Source organism: Rhinolophus sinicus, linkage group LG10, assembly GCF_036562045.2.
Source record: "Rhinolophus sinicus isolate RSC01 linkage group LG10, ASM3656204v1, whole genome shotgun sequence".
Lineage (NCBI taxonomy): Eukaryota > Metazoa > Chordata > Mammalia > Chiroptera > Rhinolophidae > Rhinolophus > Rhinolophus sinicus.
This window is the reverse complement of record NC_133759.1, coordinates 33,891,506-33,913,527: the sequence shown is the minus strand read 5'-3', so window position 1 is coordinate 33,913,527 and position 22,022 is coordinate 33,891,506. Positions and strand designations below refer to the sequence as shown.

The 22,022-nt window shown below is 43.4% G+C and overlaps 1 protein-coding gene across 17 annotated transcripts in view; it reads right to left on the bottom strand.

The window, feature by feature from the left end:
• Nucleotides 1-19,062: 19,062 nt before the first annotated feature.
• The window catches only part of CEP63 (centrosomal protein 63), a 39,056-nt gene continuing 36,096 nt past the window's right edge, over nucleotides 19,063-22,022 (bottom strand). For 12 of the 17 annotated variants that reach the window (XM_019748155.2, XM_019748123.2, XM_019748132.2 and 9 more), the window contains 2 exons: nucleotides 21,344-21,623; nucleotides 19,063-19,455 (listed from right to left, as the gene is read on the bottom strand). In XM_019748155.2, the coding sequence (XP_019603714.2) occupies nucleotides 19,297-19,455; nucleotides 21,344-21,623 (439 nt within the window). In that variant the 3' untranslated portion in view covers nucleotides 19,063-19,296. Of the gene's footprint in view, nucleotides 19,456-21,343; nucleotides 21,624-22,022 lie in introns of those variants that run through there. The other 5 variants (XM_074312869.1, XM_074312870.1, XM_074312865.1 and 2 more) reach the window with 2 other exon arrangements.

Genomic DNA, 22,022 nt, shown 5'->3' with positions numbered 1-22,022 from the left:
TTCTCTCTTGCCTGAGGGCAAGGAGCTGGACAGAACCCAGCTGAGAGACCAAAGGGTAGGCAACAGCTCCTGACAGGATGTTGCTTCTCTCTCATGGCACAAGCAGAACTAAAGAAAACTGAAAATCAGGCAGCAACTGGGATGTCCTCTCTTGGATGTTCCACAGGCATCCCAGAGTCAAAAGATACTGAACCAAAGACACTTTTCTCCCCCAGATTACCTCCACTCCCCCCAGGCCCCCAATGCAGTAAATGCATCCCCATCACCCAGGTACCTAAGCTAGACTCATGGTGGCCACTAATGACTCCTTCATCCACCTCAGTGATGAAATCACTGGCTGTGTCTCATATCTGACCTACTCCCCCATCTAGACGTCCACGCCATTGTATGGCCTTTGCCGTAATCCAGATCCTCTAACCTAAGTTTGGTGCTTCTGTTGAGGAGCATACAGATAGAGCTAAAGGCGTTGGCTGGTCCCACCCACACCCATACAAACAGAGCCCAACAAATAAACCTTTCTGCAGAAAAGCTCCTCAATCCTAGGAGAACTTGGTATCTTAGGAAAGAGCTGTGAAATGGCAAATATTTAGTTATTTAAGACCAAAAAGCATAAACACTTTCTACCAACAAAGCCTGAGCATGTGGGACTATCTTCAGGAGAGTTGATATTTTAGAAAACGATGCTCAAGTGAATAGTCAAAGCTTGTGGTTTCTCTGATCCTCTAAAGGGAAACACCTGCAGAATGAGGTGTAAGAAGTTTGAGAAAGAGTGGGAAACCTGGACAGGGCCTGCAAAATGATTCCATGTCTTACCTTAAACCAGCTCTCCATATGTTTGGCCATTATTGCCTGGAGCACTGTGTTAAAAACAATTCTGAGGTCACATCAGGCTCCACAGGAAAGAGTGTTGTGATTAGCTAGTGATCCATAGTCCCTTGCATTTGCCAATCCTGACTTAAAGGCAGCCAAATCAGGCTAAGACCAAAATAACAGAGGGGATTATGCAGACCCACCTGTGAGCACTGGCTTCCCAGCAACCTAGTCCACTGACTGACAACCAGGCAACTACAAACCATTCGTCCAAGGATGCACTGGAGGCCTCCTGACCACCTCTAGACTCTAGGAGGATGCCACCCAACGTACCCGCCCGGAGCATACAAATGCACACAGACATTTCACTCCAGGAGGAAGGAGCCTGGGCCAGCCTTTTTTGCTATTTCATCTCCATGACCAAATGATACCTTGCATTTACAATAAGCAATCAGTAAGTTTTTGAAGTGAACATCAATTTGTATTTTCAAAAGTGAATTAATAGGTGAGCTCCAAGATGGCAGAGTAGATAAACACAGTGCCTGCTTCCTTCCGTGAACACATTAAAATTACAGCTAAATTACAGAACAATCAACGTGGAGAACCATCTGAGTCTGGCTGAACAGAAGTTTTATAACTGAGGACATAAAGAAGAAGCCACGTTGAGACTAGTAGGAGAGGCAGAGATGCAGAACTGACTAACTCAAAACTGCTGTGTGGCAGTTGAGAACCGGGAGAAATATCTCAGCCATGGAGTTTTCCCCCAGAGAAGTGAGGAACCGCAGCCCACACCAGAGTACTGGTGCTGGGAAGAGGAGCCCCCCACAACATTTGGCTGTGAAAAACAGCGGGGGTTCCAAACATCCAAGTGGCATGAAAGACAGTAGGAAACCCAGGCATCCTCTTAGAGGGCCTTGCACAGACTCTTTCACTTCCAGGCACTAACCTTGGGCTCCAGCAGAGGGAAGAAGAGTCAGGGGGCCTCAGAGACATTTGAGGGTGCAGACTGAAGTATGTGGCTTTTGGGGAAGAACTGAAGGACAGTCAGCATTTTCCTGGTGAGAGATCCACCTTTCGTGCAGCCCTGGCAGGCAGGCGCCATCTTTCCTGTGTTCAGCCCGCCCCCTCCAGCTACATCTGAATCTCATTGGCCTGGTGACCTCTGCTGCTCTGCCCTACTGACTCACTGGAACCCTGCCCCACCCAACTCTCGCACTACTGGAGACACTTTCTCCATGAGGAGGCAGCCCCGCCCACATTGCACTCTTTCTTGGAAAACTATTGGAGTCTGGCAGGCCCCAGGTGGGTAGCGACTACTCTGACACTTTTGCTGAGTCGCTCGAGGCTCAGCACTGGTGCCAAACCAGCATTTACATTAATTAACCTGGTGACCACTATTCTTCCCCCTCTGGTGATTCCCTGAGACCCTGGCTCACCCAATCATGTATTGCATGAGGTGTTATCAGTGGCTAAACCTTAAGGGAGCCAGCAGATGGCAGCAGGCTTTGGGGTGCCCTGGCTTTGGATGGAGCTACCTCAGTCCCAGTACTAGTGTCAGCCATCCTCAGTTCACAGTATGTCCTCTCTCATGTGCTTCCAGGTCCAGGGCAGGCAGCAAACAACTGCAGATCACTTCATAGTTTCTACCAGGTAGCCTGCAGCTTGTCACAGGCAGTGGCTGACCTGGGCCTGAACCACAGTCCCTCCAAAGAGGCCCCAGAACTAAAATATTTGGAGATTGGCTTCAGACCACAGCAGAACATTGCCCAATTAGCCTCACAAGCAGTACCCCCAAAGGGAGGTCTCATCAGATACCAGAGCCCTCTGGGGCGAATCCCACTCAGTGAGGTAAGCCCCCCTGCACAGCAGCCTGTAAGCTGTGGACATGGCCAAACACCACAGCCAATCAGCCTGAGGCTTCATCCCACTCACTGACATGCCAATAGCAACAAAGGTTCAACTATAACATTAGGGCACACACAACCCACAAGGGACACTCCTGGAGCACCTGGTGCAGGTGACCAGGGAGACTGTGCCACTGGGTCCCACAGGGCACCTATTACATAAGGCCTCCTGGCCAAGACTGGGGGACGTAGCAGATCTACCTAATACATAGAAAGAAACAGAGAGGCAGCCAAAATGAACAAACAAACAAATACATCTCAGATGAAAGACTAGGAGAAAACTCCAGAAAAATAGCTAAACAAAATGGAGGCAAGCAACCTACCAGATACAGAGTTCAAAACAATGGTTATAAGGATGCTCTAGGAAGTAGTGAGAACTTCAACAAAGAGATAGAAAGCATAAGAAAGGACACAGAGACATAAAAAAGAACCAGTCAGAAGTGAAGAATACAATAACTGAAATGAAGAATGCACTAGAAGGAATTACTAGCAGACTAGATGAAGCAGAGGATCAAATCAATGATTTGGAAGACAAAGTAGCAGAAAACACCCAATCAGAACAGCAAAAAGAAAAAATAATACAAAAAAATGAAGATAGTTTAAGAGACCCCTGGGACAACATCAAGCATAACAACATTCGTACAAGAAAGAGAAGAGAGAAAGCAAGGGATTGAGAACCTATTTGAAGAAATAATGACTGAAAACTTTTCTAACCTGGCAAAGGAAATAAACATACAAGTCCAGGAAGCACAGAGAGTCCCAAACAAGAGGAACACAAACAGGCCTACACCTAGACACATTATAATTAGAAGGACAAAGGTTAAAGATAAACAGGGAATCCTAAAATCAGCAAGAGAAAGGCAACTAGTAACTTACAAGGGAGCTTCCATAAGATTGTCAGCTTATTTCTCAATAGAAACTTTGCAGGACAGAAGGGATTGGCACAAAATATTCAGTGTGATGAAAAGCAAGGACCTACAACCAAGATTGCTCTACCCAGCAAAACTATCATTTAGAATTGAAGGACAGATAAAGAGTTTCCCAGACAAGAAAAAGCTAAAGTTCATCACCACCAAACCAGTATTACAAGGATGTTGGAGGAACTTCTTTATGATGGAAAAAAATTAAATTATGAATAATAAAATGGCAATAGCTACATATCTATCAACAATTACTTTCAATGTAAATGGATTAAATGCTCCATTCAAAAGACATAGGATGGCTGAATGGATAAGAAAACAAGACCCTGACATATGCTGCCTACAAGAGACTCACTTCAGATTGAAAGACACACACAGATGGACTGTAAAGGGATGGAAAAAAATATTTCATGAAAATGGAAATGGGAAAAAAAAAAAGCTGGAATAGCAACACTATGCCAGACAAAATAGACTTTAAAACAAAGGCTATAACAAGAGACAAAGAAGGACCCAATAATTCCACTTTAGGGTATTTATCTGAAGAAACCCAAACTTTAATTCAAGGGGACATGTGTATCCATATGTTTATTGCAGCATTGTTTACAATGGCCAAGATGTGGAAGCAGCCTGGGTGTCTGTCGATAGATGAATGGAAAAGGGGAGGTGGTACATATATACAATGGAATATTGGTTGGCCAGGGAAGGGAATGTGTTCTTGCCATCTGCGTGGCATGGACCTGGGGGGAATTGTGCTGAGTGGAGTGTCAGACAGTGAAAGACAGATGCAATGAGACAGATGCAATGAGATATGAAGAACAAAATAAACAAACGAAACAGAAACAAACTCCTAGATACAGAGAACATTTTGGTGGTTGCCAGATGGGAAGAACGATGGAGATTAGTGAAAAGGGGGAAGGGATTAAGAAGTACAAATTGGTTGTTACACAGTAGTCATGGGGATGTAGGGTATTTCATAAGGAATATAGTCAGTAATATTGTAATAGCTATGTATGGTGTCAGATGGGTACAAGATTTGTTGCGGTGATAGATGGGAGTTGTTGGGGGGCAGGGTGAAAAAGACGAAGGGAGTAAGAAGTGCAAACTGATAGTTATAAAATAGTCATGGAGTTGTAAAGTAAAGCATAAGGAATATAGTCGATAGTGTGGTAATAACTATGTGTAGTGCCAGGTAAATACTAAACTAGTCAGGGGGATCATTTCTTCAATTATACAAATGCCTAACCACTATGCTATACACATGAAATTAATATAAAATGATATGGACTATCAATTGTAATTGAAAATTTTTAAAGGGGGGTAGAAAGGTGAAGGAGAATAAAAGGTTCAAATCTCCAGGTAGGAAACAGGTAAGTCATGAGGATGCAACGTACAGCATAGGGAATAGAGTCAATACTATTGCGATAGCGTGGGACAGTGTCAGATGCTTACTGAACTTATGGTGATCACTTCTTTAGGTATATAAATGTTGAATAACTATGGTGTACCCCTGAAACTATTATAATGTTGTATGTTAGCTATATTATAATAAAAAAATTTTTTTAATGAATTAATAGATCACTGGATTGATGTGGCTGTTAACCAAAAAGAAGGTTAGTCATTTCCTTCTTTATCACAACTAAAACAGTGTATGCTGGGCACTGAGCTCCTTTGGCCCTGTGGGAAATGTATATTTACAGGAAGAGAAAAATGGCCACCTGACTGGGAGTGCTCCTGGTGTTTGCCACTAGGTAGCAATCAGGACAACCGATCGATGGGAGGAGTCCCACCGCCTTCAGCTTGTGCAGAGATTGCTTTGTTTCCATCAGGGGGATGGCTGACTGCCTCCGTGACACAAGGAATCAACCATCATTTTGCCCTGGCTGTGCAGGGACCAAGACAGTGCCACACCCCCTCCCAGGTGGCAGGGAGGACTGCAGAGAGGCTTGTGGCATGAGGGCAGAGAGGCAGCCACACTGTGAATGACCAAGAACAATCGGGCTGCATGATTAATGTAGTACAGATGTTAGGAGTGAAGAGCCCCTGGCAGCTCCCATATGGACAAAGAATGGTGATAAGGAAAAATGAGGAAATGTTTATTTAATACAAAATGACTGCAGGGTTACAGCTCAGTGAACACTTTGCTGATACGTATATATGTATTTGTATGTATGTGAACACCAAGGCGATCTGAAAATTAACATTTTATTATATTATGAAAAATTAAGTGCAGCCAGGATGCCAAAGGCATTTGGAGGCTGTCCTCTCCCCCGACTCCCATAGCCTTTGTGATCATCCTGCCCTTGGGACTGGGGTGAGTGTGGGCACCATGAACCCTTTGGCATCCATTTCATGAGCATCAGACCCCCTTCCCCGTCTCCCAGGAGAAACACAGTGAAGGAACACACTAACCTGATTGTGGGAAGAAGTCCACTCTGTCACTAAAAGCTTCACTTGACATTTTCAAAGCTCAATAAGAGTGTTAAAAGGCCATTTCAAAAAGAAGCAAATAGGCTTCTTTCTGGAAAGATGGCCGTTTAACTACAGGTTCCCTGTTTGACTGAAAGATGTCTTGTGCAGTCAGGAGCCATTACTGTAGGACTGAAGCCTTGGTTCCCCTCTCTAAACACGAATTTGACTTGGGGAAGCCCTGTGGTTAACTAGAGAGCCCTCCTCACAGAGCTCTGGCCATTCGGAGGCTGGGGGAGGCCCGGGCTCAGATACTGGCCTCAGACGCCACCGCGGACAACAGCAGGACGGATAGGGCTAAGAGCATAAACCCTGCCTGCAGTCAGCCGCTGGATCCTACCCCAGCTCTGCCACCTCCTAGCTCCTCTGGCAAGTTACTGAACCTCCTGTCTTAGTTTCCTCAGCAGTAAAATGGGACTACTCAGACCACTTACCATGTGAGTTTCTTATGGGAATTGAACGAATTAACACCAACACGGTGAACAGAATAATCCCCAGCACATAGTAAGTGCTCAATGAGGGTGAGCTGTCATCACCACCGTACCGTAGCTGTCATTAGCATTGTGAGGATGTGGGTATGTTTTTCCCTGACGAATCCAAAGGTTGCAGGCCCCTCATGAAATCACAGCACTCACTGAAATTCTGTCTAACAGTTGGCTACTCTGCTTCTTCTAGAATCCTTCCAGATACCAGGAGCTCACCACTCCACAAGACAGTTGTTACATTATTGGATAGCCTGTTAAAAGGCTCTCCCTTATATGTAACTGCCTTAAATTAGAGCAGTTGAGCCAATCCACCTATTGGCTCCTGAATTTATCTATTATGCTCTAAGACACGGCCGGAGCCCTGAGCCACCAGTACAAAGCCTGGCTCTAGTCTGGTTTCTGGAAGCCGGATAGAACAGCTGTAACCTAGACATAAGGAAAGGGAGCCCAGAGAGAGGGAAAGAAAAGGGGAATCCCCCACTGAAGAGAGCCTACAAACCAAGATCTGAAACCACATGAAGAAAAATAAAGGTTAAAACATAGTATACACAATCTGCGCACTGAATGGTGAGACCACCCCAAGCACTTATCCCGCCTAACACCCTAAACCTGACTGTCTGGTTTATACCTTCTAAGCAAAAACTAGAATATGTCTCTCTGAGAAACTTCTCTCTTGAGCAACCCACAGGTACTCTCTGTAAGCAGCACTCCAGTGAAAAGACCAGGACACCATATGGCCACCTCTAGTTGCAAATGGCAACTGTGGTGGTTGAAAAACACGTCTAAATATTCTTTGGTACCCTCTCCCTTTATAATTCGCATCCACTTAAACTGGGAGCTAAATTTAGTGACTCTCTTCTAACAAATAGAATGTGAGAGAAATAATGGTGCGTGATGTCCAAGACTGGACATAAAAGGCTTTACCACTTCCTCCTTGTTCTGTCTGAGACGACTTGCTCTAAGCAAAGTGAGCTACCTTGTTGTAACGACTCTCAAGCCACTTGGAGAGGGCCACATAGTGAGGAGCTGAGGCCTCCAGCCAACAGCCATGTAAGTAAGCCCTCTTGGAAGCTGATTGCTCTGCAGATTCCACAGCCCTGGCCAACTTCTCGACTGGAACCTCATGAGACACTCTGAGGCAGAGCCACTCCCTTACACCACTCCTAAATGCTTGACACATCGAAATTGTGAGATGACAAAGGTTTGCTCTTTGAAGCTGCTACAAATAGGTGTAATTTGTTACACAACAGTAGATGACTAATACAGCATTTTAGTGTCTCAATCTTTAAAATGAAAGCACCTCCGGAGATCCCCAGACTTGAGGAAAATGTCTGGCTAATAGGAGTTCCAGAAAGAGAATGATAACACCAGCAAACACCATGGTGCCTAGTTTTGTGTCAGGAACAGCTGAGGATTAAATTATTAAACACATCATTCAAGAAAATTTCCCAGGATTCTGAGACACAGTGAATGAAAACAGACCCATTTAAATGCTCGTGATTGTGCATTAAAGAACACTGGGGATAAACAGGTCCTCGAGACAAGAAATAAAACAAGTGACCTAGAAAGGATCAGAAATCAGATGGCTTCACACTTCACAAAAACACTGGAAAAGAGAGACAGTTGAGCAATGCCTCCAATGTTACCCAGGAAAACGACTTCCAACCTGGAGTTCTATACTCAGTCAAAATTTCTCTAGGGTGAGAGCAGAATAAAAATACTTAGAGATATTCAAAGTCTCAAAGAAAATTTACTTCCCATGAGCCACTTGTCTGGTGGAGTGCGCTACCCAATGAGGGGTGTAAACCAAGAACAGCGTACATTTGGGACCAGGAAGCTCCTACACAAAGGAACGGCAAAGGGAACCTAGGAGGATTGTAATGGAATGTGCCTGGAGGATGTCTGTGCAGTGAGCGGGATGAACACAGTCTAGAAAGGAGCAGGGCAGAGGGAGCCAGGAAACACGTCTTGGTTACCTGATGCCACTGATTTTATTGTGGGACTTTTACAGTGACATTGAGGAGTTTGAGGGACTATTTGGAGAAAGGCATGCAGAGAGCAAAGCAAATGCTAACTCCATGGTGGAAAAATTGTACCCAAAAAAGTCGTATTAATCATAGTATACATATGCTGACATTTACATGGTCACAATAATGTAAATGTCACATACCGATGCGTTAGACACTATGTTTGGACATCTGATGCCATTCCAACCCCATTTTCCCTTTCCCATCTCCCACTTTAGAGAATGAGGGAGCAAATTCTTACTTTCTCTCAGTAATGTTTAGAGGAATTTTGTACAGTCTTGCCTTTCTTTTATTAGATATATTTCTAGGTATTTGCAGGTATATTTTTCATGATGTGGTAAGTGGTTATTCATTTTTAAGTTGATTTTTAAATTGTTTGTATCTAGTGTATAGAAATACAATTAGAATGCATGAAATCATGCTACATGTTCTCTATGGATGTGTACAAATACAAAAAATACGGTTATGAAGTGTTCACACCATGACAACGACAGCCCCTGCTTCTGGAGATAGAAGAAAGGGCAGGCATGGCATTAGAAAGGGCCACAAAGCAATTGCCACAAGCCTTTTATTCTATGTAAGTTTTGAAGCACACACGATGACATGTTGGCATTTATTAAATCTAGGGAAAAAAATGATCCGTGTCACCATTTTTAAAAAAAAGAATTTTGCCTAACCCAAGGTCACAAAGATTTTCTCCCGTGTTCTTCTACAAGTTTTATGGATTTGGCTCTTAACAGCAGTCACTCTATTGCAAAATAAGCTCCATTTTCCCTGGAGAATGGAACAAACACATAGTGGGTGGTCAGTTTTTGTGGTGTCGGTGTCCCTTAGAGCCCTGCAGACAAGGGAAGGTGGCCTCTCCTCCTGTTGCCCTCCCCACCCCGTTTCCTGGGGCCTTGCCTGTGGTAATGGGCCCTGGCCCCAGGTCATCCTTTTCACCCCAACACTGCTGTAGGCAGAGGTTGCAAACTTTACTGTTCAGCCTGCTCGATGTTTGAAAAAAAAAAGAAAAAAAGAGCTAATCAGTGCCAATCAGGAAAATCACATTAAATCTGACAGGCCAACTATGCTCCAAAAGCCTGTGAACACCTCCAAACAGAACCAAGTTGCAGCATCCCCTTTGGAGCAGCTAGCTGTCCAGGTCACCCCATGTCTGCCCCTCTGATTGTCCTCCAGACCCTAAGCCAGGTCCACTGCCTGACTGAGTTTGTTTTCCGACAGCTGCCTTCTTCCATGACTGACGTACCTGCGAGGCCCGCTCTACAGCTTTGGGATTCTCTTCCCTGAACTGGTGGCAGCCTTGCCCAACGAGGATCAGAGTCCACATTCTGCATATGAAGAAACTGCCGAAGGGCGTACAGCTGCTGAGTGGAGAGCAGTCTTTAAGGCCCTCATCTCTGCTCGGACTCATTTCACTGGATCCCATCAGCCTGGGCTCTGAGGATGTCTTTAAGCATTGCTGATGGAACTCGCTAAGGGCACAGTGTGTTACTAAGCCACCATCCACCCTTGTCAGAGGTTTGGGGAGCATGAAGAGAGCGGGGGTCTGTGTGGTATCCTCAGGGAATAGCAGGAGCTCAGTTTTCTAAGATCAGAGTTTTGCTTGATTAAATGTTTGATGAATGAATTAACAAATGGAGGAACAGTCAACTGAGTAGCCCACATATGTTTAACCATTAATCAAAATAGATTTTAACAGCAGAAATATTTCAGCCGAGGCATAAAGATAAGGAAAGTCTGGCCTGCAGTGAGCCAGAGCCCCCTCCACCCCACCCCACCCAGACCCTCACCACCGAGATCCTCTCATCTCATGGCTGAATATTTAAGAGAGGACTTCCCAGGAAAAGCACAGACAATAATATTTGCAAAACCCTCTGGGGTAAACTGAAGAGGATTTAAAGTTGTCTATATGGAACAAAATTCATTACATTTTCTCTGCAATATTTAATTATGATGATAAAAATAAAATGCAAGTATTAGGAAAGACAGTGAATTTATATGAAACTTCCAATATGATCTTTTCAAAAAACTTTAATGAAAACCCTGAGCTTTCTTTCATGATCTTAACTTTTTATACCAGGATTTATGCTCGAAATTGTTACACACAATTTCTGATCAAGATGTTTTTGATTAACAATGTCTTTAAATTCTTCATAGTTTGTTTGGATGAGAAACTTTGAAAAGTAGTCATAATTTACTTTACAACATTAATTTGAAGATTACAACAATACAAATTGTATTTAAAGCCTCTAATTGTAATTCCTCTTCTTTCATTGAAAAATTTATTGTTGAAGTTTCTAGTAATATTATGAATAGATTTTGAATCCAATCAAACATTTTCAGATCTAGTGTTAAATAATGCAAAATAGTAATTTGAAGAACTTCTGTTTCTTGGTGGAGCCGTCACTCTGTAGCTGGCCTGGGGTGAGAGGTGGCACGTTACACCAGCAGACAGCTCTGACCATGTTTCCCCGAAAATAAGATGTAGCCAGGCCATCAGCTCTAATGCATCTTTTGGAGCAAAAATTAATATAAGACCCGGTCTTATTTTACTATAAGACGCGGTCAATATAATATAATATAATATAATATAATATAATATAATATAATATAATATACAATACAATACCGGGTTTTATATTAATTTTTGCTCCAAAAGATGCATTAGAGCTGATGGTCTGACTAGGTCTTATTTTTGGGGAAACATGGGATTATCTGACCATTGGTGGATAATATTTTTTGCCTTGTTTGTGGTATTTAATTTTAGGCTGAGAGTTCAAAGTATATGACTTGAGATTCCAGAAAGATTCAGACTACTCACAGAGCTTTGGACTGCTGTCTAGAGTTGCACCCATAGGAACTCTACCTGGCCTTTCTACACCAACCACCCCCAAACCGTCCCTTGCCTCCACAGCCTGGTGGCAGCGCTTGGGCTGCAAAATTCTCCTTGGGTGCCCAGAGCACCAGCTCCTCCAGGATGACGTGGGCCCTGCCCGTTGTCCACAGTGGACTGTGGCACCCTCCGCAGCTCTATCAAAGGAGATATACAAGTGGTCCAGCTTCTCCTTGGTCACATGCAGCAAAAGCCCAAGATGCCTCTTGCCATTCATTGGGCTTGTAATGTGTAGAGACATACTGTGGGCTGCTTAGCTAAACCTGGCTTCCCTCTGAAGAGCCCCAGGCCAGAAGCTCTGACCATGCCAGGCTTGAGCTGGGTGCCCCAAATGTGGAGGGCTTCCAATAACCCAGGTGGAATGCTCTGACCTGTCGCATGCACAACACTAGTTCTCCAAGATACCCAAAGGTACGCCAAGAATAGTGAGTATGTAAGTAGGTTTGTGGTCACATCCATTTAAAGGCTAAATTCTTAGAGTCACAGGTGACACTAAGCACAAATGCTGCCCCCCCTACACAAGTGAATGTTCACAGAAAACCAGACTGACTAGATACAAGGTAAAGCACAAGTAAACTCAAAGCCTCCAAATTCTTAATCTGGAGTCCACAGACTACCTACCATGGGGTCCAAGGATAGAATTTAGAACTGCATGAATTTGGATAGGAAAAACTGACATCCTTATTCTCAGTAAGCTCTCTCTGAAATTGAGCTTTTATTCCATTAGGAATGTAGGGCATAAGCCACAGCAGTGCTAGCAGTACTTGGGGCTTTCTTCCAATGGAAATCATAGATATTTTCATATTTCATTACAGTGTAGCAGCCATCTCGAAATATTATTTCCATGCGTCACTGCTTCAAAAGCATAGTAGGTGACAGACCTGCCACTTGGTCATGTTATTTAACGAGTCAATAAAGAGGCATATAAAATATTATATCACAAATTTGTTTTTTCTTAGGCTTGATAACTGAATGTCTATATAACTGGTTTTCTTAACATTATTTTATTTTTTGTACTTAGTCATTATTCTGAGAGGTCCATAGGCTCTACCACTCTGCCAAAGAAGTCCCTGACACACAAAAGGTTAAGAATATCTAAGTGCCTAGGGCCACCAACTCCCAATGACTTGGGTAGAAATAGGGGAGAGACCATCAGGGAGAGGGATGGAGGGCTCCGGCTAGTGGGAGGAAGAGAAGGACGTCTCCCAATTCTACCTGGCCGTAAGGGCTATGATATGCAGCGTTCCCATTCTGCTTTGGCATATTTCGAAGGAACACTTTATTAACACATTGAAAAATTTTGGATCTCTGGAAGACAGTTTGAGAAATGTGGATGTAAGGAATGACTTAGCCTGGGAAGAAACCAGAATCGCTTGGTATTGTTCAAAATTGTGATAGTGTTAAACCTTTTTGGAGCAAAATAAAGAGATCAGGTGAGGCCTTCTTTATCTATAAATGGTAGCCCATGTAGGTGGTAACAGGTTGAACATATCAGCGATCCAGAGCCTTTCCTATCCTTTGCTCATGGTCCAGTACTTATTAATATAAACAGGCTGCTGCTAGGGTTCCTTGCTGGGCTGAGGGGCCTGTCAGCCAGGAGGGGGGTCACTGGGGAAGCCCATGGGCACCTGCCCCAGCCAGTGCTCTGCTGGGTTACATGAGGACATGGGGGCAAAGGCTATGCTCAATCGTGGCAGAAGGGACTAAGTAGGAGAAAACACTTCTTGCCTTGTTTGTGGCATTTAATTTTAGGCTGACATCTGACATACATGCCCTACATTGCAGAAAGGTCCAGAATCTAGTGCATTGTTTTAGTTTATGCTACACATCAGAGGCGAGAGAAGTGTAAAACATGGCCCACTGAGAGGCCCCCATTGCTTCCCCAAGCCAGTGCCATGGGCATCAGGACAGCTCTGGGAACTGGTGATGAGCTCATCCACACTGGATGCCTCCCAAAGGAGTAGCTGTTCCATTAAAGCACTGAGCACACTAGTGTCAAATGGTGTCTTAGCGGATCTGTTTTCCGTAGCTGAAGACAGGCTTATGTAATAAATGTACCTGGCTTCTCTTTCTCTCTTTTGCCCCATCATGCTTGTAGAGATATTGCGGGACTTGCCAAGCCGTCTTAGGGCGCAGTCCCACATCCCCACATTTCCCCACCAGTGTTCTATAAACCCGCTCTAAAACCTTCTGCAAACAGCCTTCTAATCACTGAGGTGAGGGCTGAGCATTCCTGCAGCCTCTGCCTACGATATACTTAGCCAAGCTCTGCCTGGCTGATTAGTACAGACTTGGTTGCCAGAACCCTCAGTAATCCTGCAAATTGCTCCCCGGCAAGGCAGCCCAGGACCGTACTCCACTAAAGTCAGAGCCGGAGCCCTGCAGTGTGGGGGCCCCTGGCCAAGCCCCTACTCACATTATCTCAGGGTACAGAACCACCCCACCCACAGCAATTACTCAGACGGAGCTTCATCGCCACTCCCTAAGGAGAGCTTGCACTGTTACTCCTGCGTGTAAAGTGAGAGTGGAAAATATGAAATTTTAGTACAGCATGTGTTGTGTGTGCTGTGATGTTTTCTGAATATAAACTTGAATTTTTTAGGCATTGCTACCCATCAGAGTCTTTTTTTGGTAACAGCTTTAAGATATAATTCATATACCATATAATTCGCCCATTTAAAGTGTACACTTGAATAGTTTTTAGTTGTGTTACATTCACAGTTGTGCAACCATCACCACAGTCAATTTTTTTTAACATTTTCATAAGCCCAAAAGGAAATCCTATATCCTTAGTCGCCACCCCTTCACCCTTTAATGGTTATTCAACTGCACTTTAAAGCTCAGGCCCAACAGGAATTGGCTGGGCTCCTCCAATTTCTATCTCCTCCCCATACACCCCAGTCCCCCATCCCCCACCCAAACAGAACACAATTTGGGGAGTTTCAGTCCCTAAAGTTGTGGTTCTTAATCTCTTTTTGGTTCATAGATATCTTTGAGAGTCTGATGAAAACTGTGGACTCTCTCAGAAAAATGTACATATGCAGATTTATACATTTTGCACTTAATATCAGAGTTTCTGGACTTAGCACCATATAAGCATTGCCTTGGTTAGGTTCTTTCTTTTCATAAGAAGAGTATAAACTTACTTCTGCTTGGATTGTCAAATCATTTGAACATGGCCTTAATGGGTAATATAAATTCCTAAATTCTAGGTTCCCACGGACAAGAAAAAGAGTGAACTGTGTTATTTAAATTAGCAAAATTGCACTATAAATACCTTTCATTGGACATTACTGTATAGGCCTGTTGTAGTCCATCGTTCTTCTAAATTGCCCCCTTTGATCCAGCCAGGCCACGAGAGCTTTCCACCATCATGCTTGGGACCCTTAGAGCTGGTTCCTCCAAACTGCACTTCAGGCTTACGCCATCAGCCCGCACTGAAGCGCACTGCAAGAAATCTGTGCAAATTCTAATTATCGCCAGTTACAGAAATATCGTGGGACCTCTCCTAATGCTCAGACGCCCAGCCAAACGCTCAGACACACAGGAAAATGATGTGCTTCTCCTGAATCCACAGTCTGTTTTTATCTTGTGGGCGCTATAAAGCTTTTAAATCATGGTGTTTTTCCTCTGCTTCTGCCCTTAAGAAGCTCAGGTAATTTTTCTGCCTGCCTCTAGCAACTGGACTGGACTACATGTTCGTTTGTGAATCAACATTTACAGCCCTCGTTTCCCTTGTCCTGATTTTACCGTTTGTACCTTTTTGATGCATTTTTGTATTGCCATCTCAAACCACTTCTAGAACAAGTCAACAAATGTCTCTTACTAACCTTGCCAATCTGCAGGTGAAAGTGCATACTGTCAATGACAGAGTTTACTGTATGGTTATTTTTCTCACCTGTAACTCTTAGGTACTAGACTCAAGGGTGTTTTGCAAACAGGTAGCCATCACCCCATTTACCAGGTGTTACGTGTCTGTGTATGAGAGGAAAGGTAGAATGTTTTGGGGTTAAGTAGACATAACAGAAACACAGAGTTGTATTTTTTCTATTCAACAAGCATAGTGCTTATGAGGCTAGGCACAGATCTAAGTGCTTTGCACATGTTACTTTAATCTTCACAAAACCCTATTGAGGTAGGTACGATTATTGCTTTGGCTGATAATTTTTTTAAACTAGTTTCAAGTGTATAGGTATGATTTTAATTTCCCCCACTTTACAGAGGAGAATACTTAGGCATGGAGAGGTTAATTAACTTGCCCCAGGTCACACAGCTAATAAATGGCAGAGGTAAGAGTAGGAACAGGGTCGTCTGCCTGCAGTCCATGCTCTCACCCTTAGGCTCTGCTAGAAAGAGGCTGGCCTTTGGGACCCTGGGCAAGCCACTCAAATCCTCCATTACCTCCCTGTCCTATAGGAACAATGACATCTACTGCTTCCTAGACTTGCTGAGATCAACTGAGACTCCATGGAAAGGTGGTGGTCAACCCACAAAGGGAACTAAACTTGATTCTCTTCAGCTAAATCTGCACAGAAATCCAGACAAAACTTCACTGGGAATCCAGACGTTATAACTCAACAAAATATTGTCTGGAAACACCAAAAGTAAACTACAGCCTCCTCATCTTTCCATCTTATTTGGGTACCCTAATCACTGAGTGGTTCTGTAAAATGTGTACTAAAAAATTAACTCAAAATTAGTTTTTACACATTTTACTACTTGGCATATCTTTTTGAAAGTGAAGTTGAGAGATTAAATTACAAACGTTCTGACAAATTTCGACAGTTAGTAATCTAGTTAACTACTTCAACTTTAAACAATATGTATTACATTTAAGGGAGTACATAGTACCTCCTGATTCCTCAAGTATTTGCAGTGACTACAATCTGTCATTGTCCCTCCCAGTCAACACGTCCTGTGACAATTTCAGAAGCAGGCGTTGTAGCCTACATATTTTAAGAGGAAGCTTGGGACAATCTGAAACTCAGAAATCCCCTCATACCAATCCACATGGGTACAATATTTTTAAAGTCTGCAAAGCCCAGTCTGAAATCTATTTTCAGTAAATCCCCTTAATCTCATGAGGTATTATACCCATTTTACAGGTAAGTACAATGAAGCCCAGTTTGGTAGTGATTTTCATCCATCCAGTATTTGCTCAGTACCCATTATGTGTTAGGCAGCATGATGACCGAGGATCTAGGCAGGACCTGGCCCCTGCTTCTGAGTTTTCAGTTTAGTGGGAGAGATGGAACTTAAAGAGGAAAAACAGTATGGTTAGTGCTTTGAGAGGGACACACACAGGGCACTGTGAGAATTGAGGAGAAACTCGCCCTGAGTCTGGTCAGGGGATGTAGGAAAGCTTGCTGAGCAAGATAATAGAGGCAAATGACAGTGTGTGGGAAGAGGACGCTGACCCAAAGGTCAGCACGTGCAAAGGCACGAAGGGAGAAAGTGGTGCATCTGAGAAAAGACCTTTACCCACTGGTTCAAACTATCAGAGCACCTCCAAAGTGTTGGGCTTGTGCTGGGTGATAAGGACCCTGCCATGAACGAAACAGCAAAGTCCTTGCCCTCCAGGAGCTTAATTCTAGAGGTAAACAACAAAAACACAAACCAAGTAACAATATGATTTCACACAGTGGTATGTACTATGAAGGAAATAACTCAGGGCAACGAGCTAGAAAACTGGGAGAAACCGGTTTTTGATGCAGCAGTCTTTTTCAAGAGCGGACATTTGAGTGGCAAACTGAGAGAAAACATCAATCATGGGCGAAGTGAGAGAAAGGGATTCCATGTAAACAGCAAGGGCCCTAACAGGTTAGAGCTGGCTGCAGCAAACAATGGCCAGCATGGTTGGAGCACAGTGACAGAGAGTGATGCAGTGGGTGATGGGGCAGGCCCAGATTACCGAGCACCCTGTAGACTATGGTGAGCAACACGGAATTATTCTGAGTGCAGTGAGAAGCCTCTGAAGGCTTTTAGGGGAGGTCGTACATTTACTGTACTGTACATTTACATTTCTAAAGGATGACTCTGAAGGCACTGAGGAAAATGAATTATTGAGGTCAAGAGTGGGAGTAATCCCAGTTAGGAGGCTACTTGAGAGTAAGTGAGGCATTGGGTTAGTTTGGCTCAGGGTGATGGCAGTGGAGAAAAAGAGAAATGGTTGGATCTGAGGTAGATTATGGAGGCAGAACTGACAGGACCTCCCAATGGTTTGGATACGGAGGTGTGGGTAAGGAAGGAATGAGGGTAACTCCCAGCAATTGGCAAACAGGATGCTGTCCTGACATGGGATCTTAGCAAGAGGGGAAATGGAGTTGTCACTTGGAAATGTTCAACATCAGATACTTATCTTTCGAATGAAGATATTCCATAAGCAGTTAGGTATCTAACACAGCTCTGGGGAGAGATCAAGATCAGTTTTGAATGTAGCGGTCATTGGCCTATATATGGTATTAAAAGCTTGAGAATCAAATGGAATATTCTAGAGGAGTATGTTGAGTGAGAAAATCCATGGCAAAGCCCTGGGAGAGGGGGCCTCAGGAGAGGAAAAGCCAGAAAAGTATGAGATGGAGTGACCAGTGAGGTAGGAGGGAAACCAGGCGTGTTGGGTCATAGAAGCCAAGCGAGGAAGAGGGACAGGCCAGCTGTGTGAAATGATGCTGAGGGGCTAATTAGGTCATTGGTGACCTCAAGAGCAAGACAGCACTTTGATGGTGGGGATGGAAGTGGGGCTGGAGAAGGTTAGGAGAGTGGAAGGGAGGTGAGGAAGTGTAAACGGTCACTGCAGAAATGTTTGGTTGAAGGGGTGCAAATATATGGAGCAGTAGGTAGAGAGGAATATGGAACCGAGGTTTTGTTTTGCTTTAAAGAAAACTCACAGGACGTTTGTATGCTGGTGGGAAAGATCCACTGGGGAGAGGGGGGTCGCAGGAGCCATGTCCCTGAGGGGACGAGTACACGCCTCACCTTCTTTCTCTAATTGCACATTCTAGATCTCTGCTCATCTGTTTGCTGGGATCCTCAAAAGCTGGCATCCTTCAGGACCCAACCCAGCATTCTGCTCTTCTCTCTCTCCATCCCTCCATGGTCGATCTTATTAACTCTCCCAAGTTTCAAATGCCTCCTCCACAGTGAGATCTTTGTCTTCCCCTTAAGCCTCTCCTTAGAAATGCAGGTGTGGAACTTTTCCGTTGGATTCCCACTCACGAAAACTAATCTGTGTCCCCTCCCTCCACCTCCCTCTTATACTTGGGCTTTGAGCAAGAGAGGCCTTCCTGTCAAAGTTCTTTAGCCCCTTTATATTACTTCCAGTCCAACTTTGCCCACTACCAGCCCAACTAGCTATTAAGTAGTAAAACTAATATATCCACTCGGATCAGTTAGACTCGGAATCCATACTTCCATTACGTACTTCTCTTAAAGAAGTTCCTGTAGTTATTTTATTTTCAACATGTACCATAAAATCTTTTAGTCTATAGCTATTCACATTTAAGTCATCAAGAGAAAGCATCACTTCATGATAAGAAACATCAATGAGAAAAAAAGTCTAGCCAAGTGGTTTATTCTTACAAGTTATTGCTGGAAAAAGTCCTTCCAACAAGTCAGTGCAGTGCAAATGCCTTAGAGAAGTATCCGTTTTTCAGATTTCTTCATAATAGCTTCAGTATGCCTCGTCTTGACGAGTTTTATATGTTTGTGTTTTTAAAGAGCTGCTACTTCAGATGACAGTAACTCTTCGGTGTTTCTTTTTATTTCCAAGTTTGTGATGTTGTTAAGAGGTTACTTTAGGGCTGTGAATTGTTTCACTGTCTTTTCACTCTCTCTTTTCAGTTCTTCAATATGAGCATCCAGGCGCTCTAGAATATGATGAGACCTCAGTTCTTCCTCTTCCAAAAATCTTGCAGCTATTGAACCAAGAGGAGATACAGGCAAGGGACACTAGAAGAGAAACAAATGTTGACATACATAAGTTGAATAGAATATTTCTAAGACATATAATGCATCATATTTTCTAATTAGCAATAGTAAAAGGTAATTTTTTTAAAACACTTTTTCCTCTAAGGGGATACTTTTTTGTTTTTATCCTAATGACAAGCATACTTAAAAAAAAATACTGCAAAAATTAACACAAATCTCTTCCTTTCTGACTCAAGTTGTATAAACATAAAGTATCATATAAAATATTAATTACTGGCCTGAAGAATGTCTCGTTTTAGACTTGCACATCCTTCTATACCTCAGAAGAGAACAGACATGATGCCTGTTAACACAAATGCACTTTTAAAATCTGAATGTGTTTCTTTCACTTTAAACCACAGAAAATCTGCCTATAACGTATCAGACACCAGTTAAAATCAATTATTTTTCCCTCCTCCAAAATTTCCATCTGTAGTCCCTCCTCTGAATCCCTTGGGGGCCAGTGGTATTTTGGAGTTCTGACTTGAGGAAGGTACTACAGGGCATACACCACACACAGTCAGTTCTCACCGGCAGTAGTTGTTTTCTATCAAGTCACCTCAAACACTGGCTTGGTGAATACAGATTCATTGCTCCTATGGGAAATACACACACACACACACACACACACACACACACACACACACACACCTCATAGAGATTATCATCTTAAACACAACTCATCCTGGTAGATTCTATTCTGTTTCCTTTATTTTACAGAAGAGAAAACGAGGTTGGGAAATAGTGAGCTGCCTGAGGCTGTCCTACTAAGAGATGCCAGAGTTGAGATTCGAACCCTGTTCAAGGGGCCCCCGAATCTGAGCTTCTTGCACTACACTGCGCTGCCCCTACGGACTCTAGCCTCGGGTCATCTACACATGAGAGCTGAAAGCAGAGGGCAGAGCCACCATGGCCAACTTCAGCTGGGAATGTGCAAGTCCGGGGACTCAGAACTTTTGCAGCTCTGCACTGGCGCATGACAGACGGGCAGCGTGGCAAGTATTGACTGGGGTTACAGTTTGGCAAGTAGGTGAATTCACAAATACAGAATCCGTGATGCTTGAGGATCGACTCTATTACCCTCGGGGACTCTGATATTTCTGAAGTAAAATGCTAAATGCAATAAATAAAACCTATACATATTCTCACATCGGTTCAGGTCAGGTCAGGTTCCAGTGCCAAGTAAATTTTGCTGCCAAACTTGGGAAGAAATTTAGATTTCAAGACTTTTTTGGATTTCAGAATTACATATAAGTGAAGCGGGGTCTTATTTTGAAACTGGTGATGGGAACAAATGGCCCGAGGCAAGAACTTCAGTATAGAAGGAAAAAAAGATGGAGTCGTCATAGCAGTGAAGGAGCCAGGGGCCAGCGCAGTGCCAAAGGGCAACCTCTGCCGTCCAGGTCACCACTGTGCATGCTAGACATGCCAGATACAATTCCTTCCTCCACCTCCCACCCTTTTCCCTTTCCAGCAGTTCCTTTTTTCCTTCTTCACTGGCTATGCCTCAGGACTATCTTGGCATCCAGAGATACTCCATGAACCAACCGTTCCAACACAAAATTGACCCTCTCTGAAAAAGAAAGGGAGGGAATTCCCAATTAAGGTTGAAAACAAATGAACACCTATAACTAAAGTTATACACATATTTCAGAACTAAGGCGTATTTTGAAAAGTAATCATGGCTAAATGTGTTTTCACGAGCAAAACCGTAAGGCAGAAATCTGTAAGTATAATTAAGGGTACTTAAGACAGAGAACAAGTAAGAAAACAAAACAAAACAAAAATATCACGCTGCTCACCCTTAAAATAAAAGATAAAATCCAATTAAATAACTTAATAAACTAGTAAGATCAGAAGGTTTCCATACCGAAGACATAAACTCTTCTTGGTCATTTATACTCTCAGAGATAGTGTCAGAACAAATGGCTTCATTTGTATCTAGCACTGAAGGCAAAGAGTGAGCTTTACACAGAAAGTTAGAAGTCAAAGACAGTGTGGAGCTGCAAAGGCTGAAGCGAGGACTCAGGGGGCTGAGGGCCCTGGACATGGGCTCTATCCTATCCGGTGTTTGTCCTCTTGGAGAAGGAAGACCTGTTTTGTAGTGCTCAATCTTTGTTCCATCATGTCTCTGCTGGCCTTGGGTTGGCCTGGATAGCAGATTAGGAAACAAAACAAATAAAAATTGTAGCAACTTTTCTCTTTTAAAACAGAAATATTATAGGAAGTTCACTTAAAAATAAATGAAAAGGCTAACTAGTAAGGCTGTAATTTACAAAATGAGCAGCCCCCTCTTTCAGGTTCCAAGTATCCAGGCCCCTGCCCTCACATGCTTACAATATAGCAAGGAAGACAGACAAGCTACCAGAATAACCTAGTGTGTTAGTGCTAGGATAAGGGGAAGTACTGTGCACATGACGGCACCTACCTCCTCTGAGGGTGGAAGTGGGAATGTGGCTGAGGGTGTCAGGAAAGGTTTTTGGTAGGAAAACATGTGAGCCATATAATAAGAGCTAACACCAGGTGGTTTTTTCATTTCATATTGATTT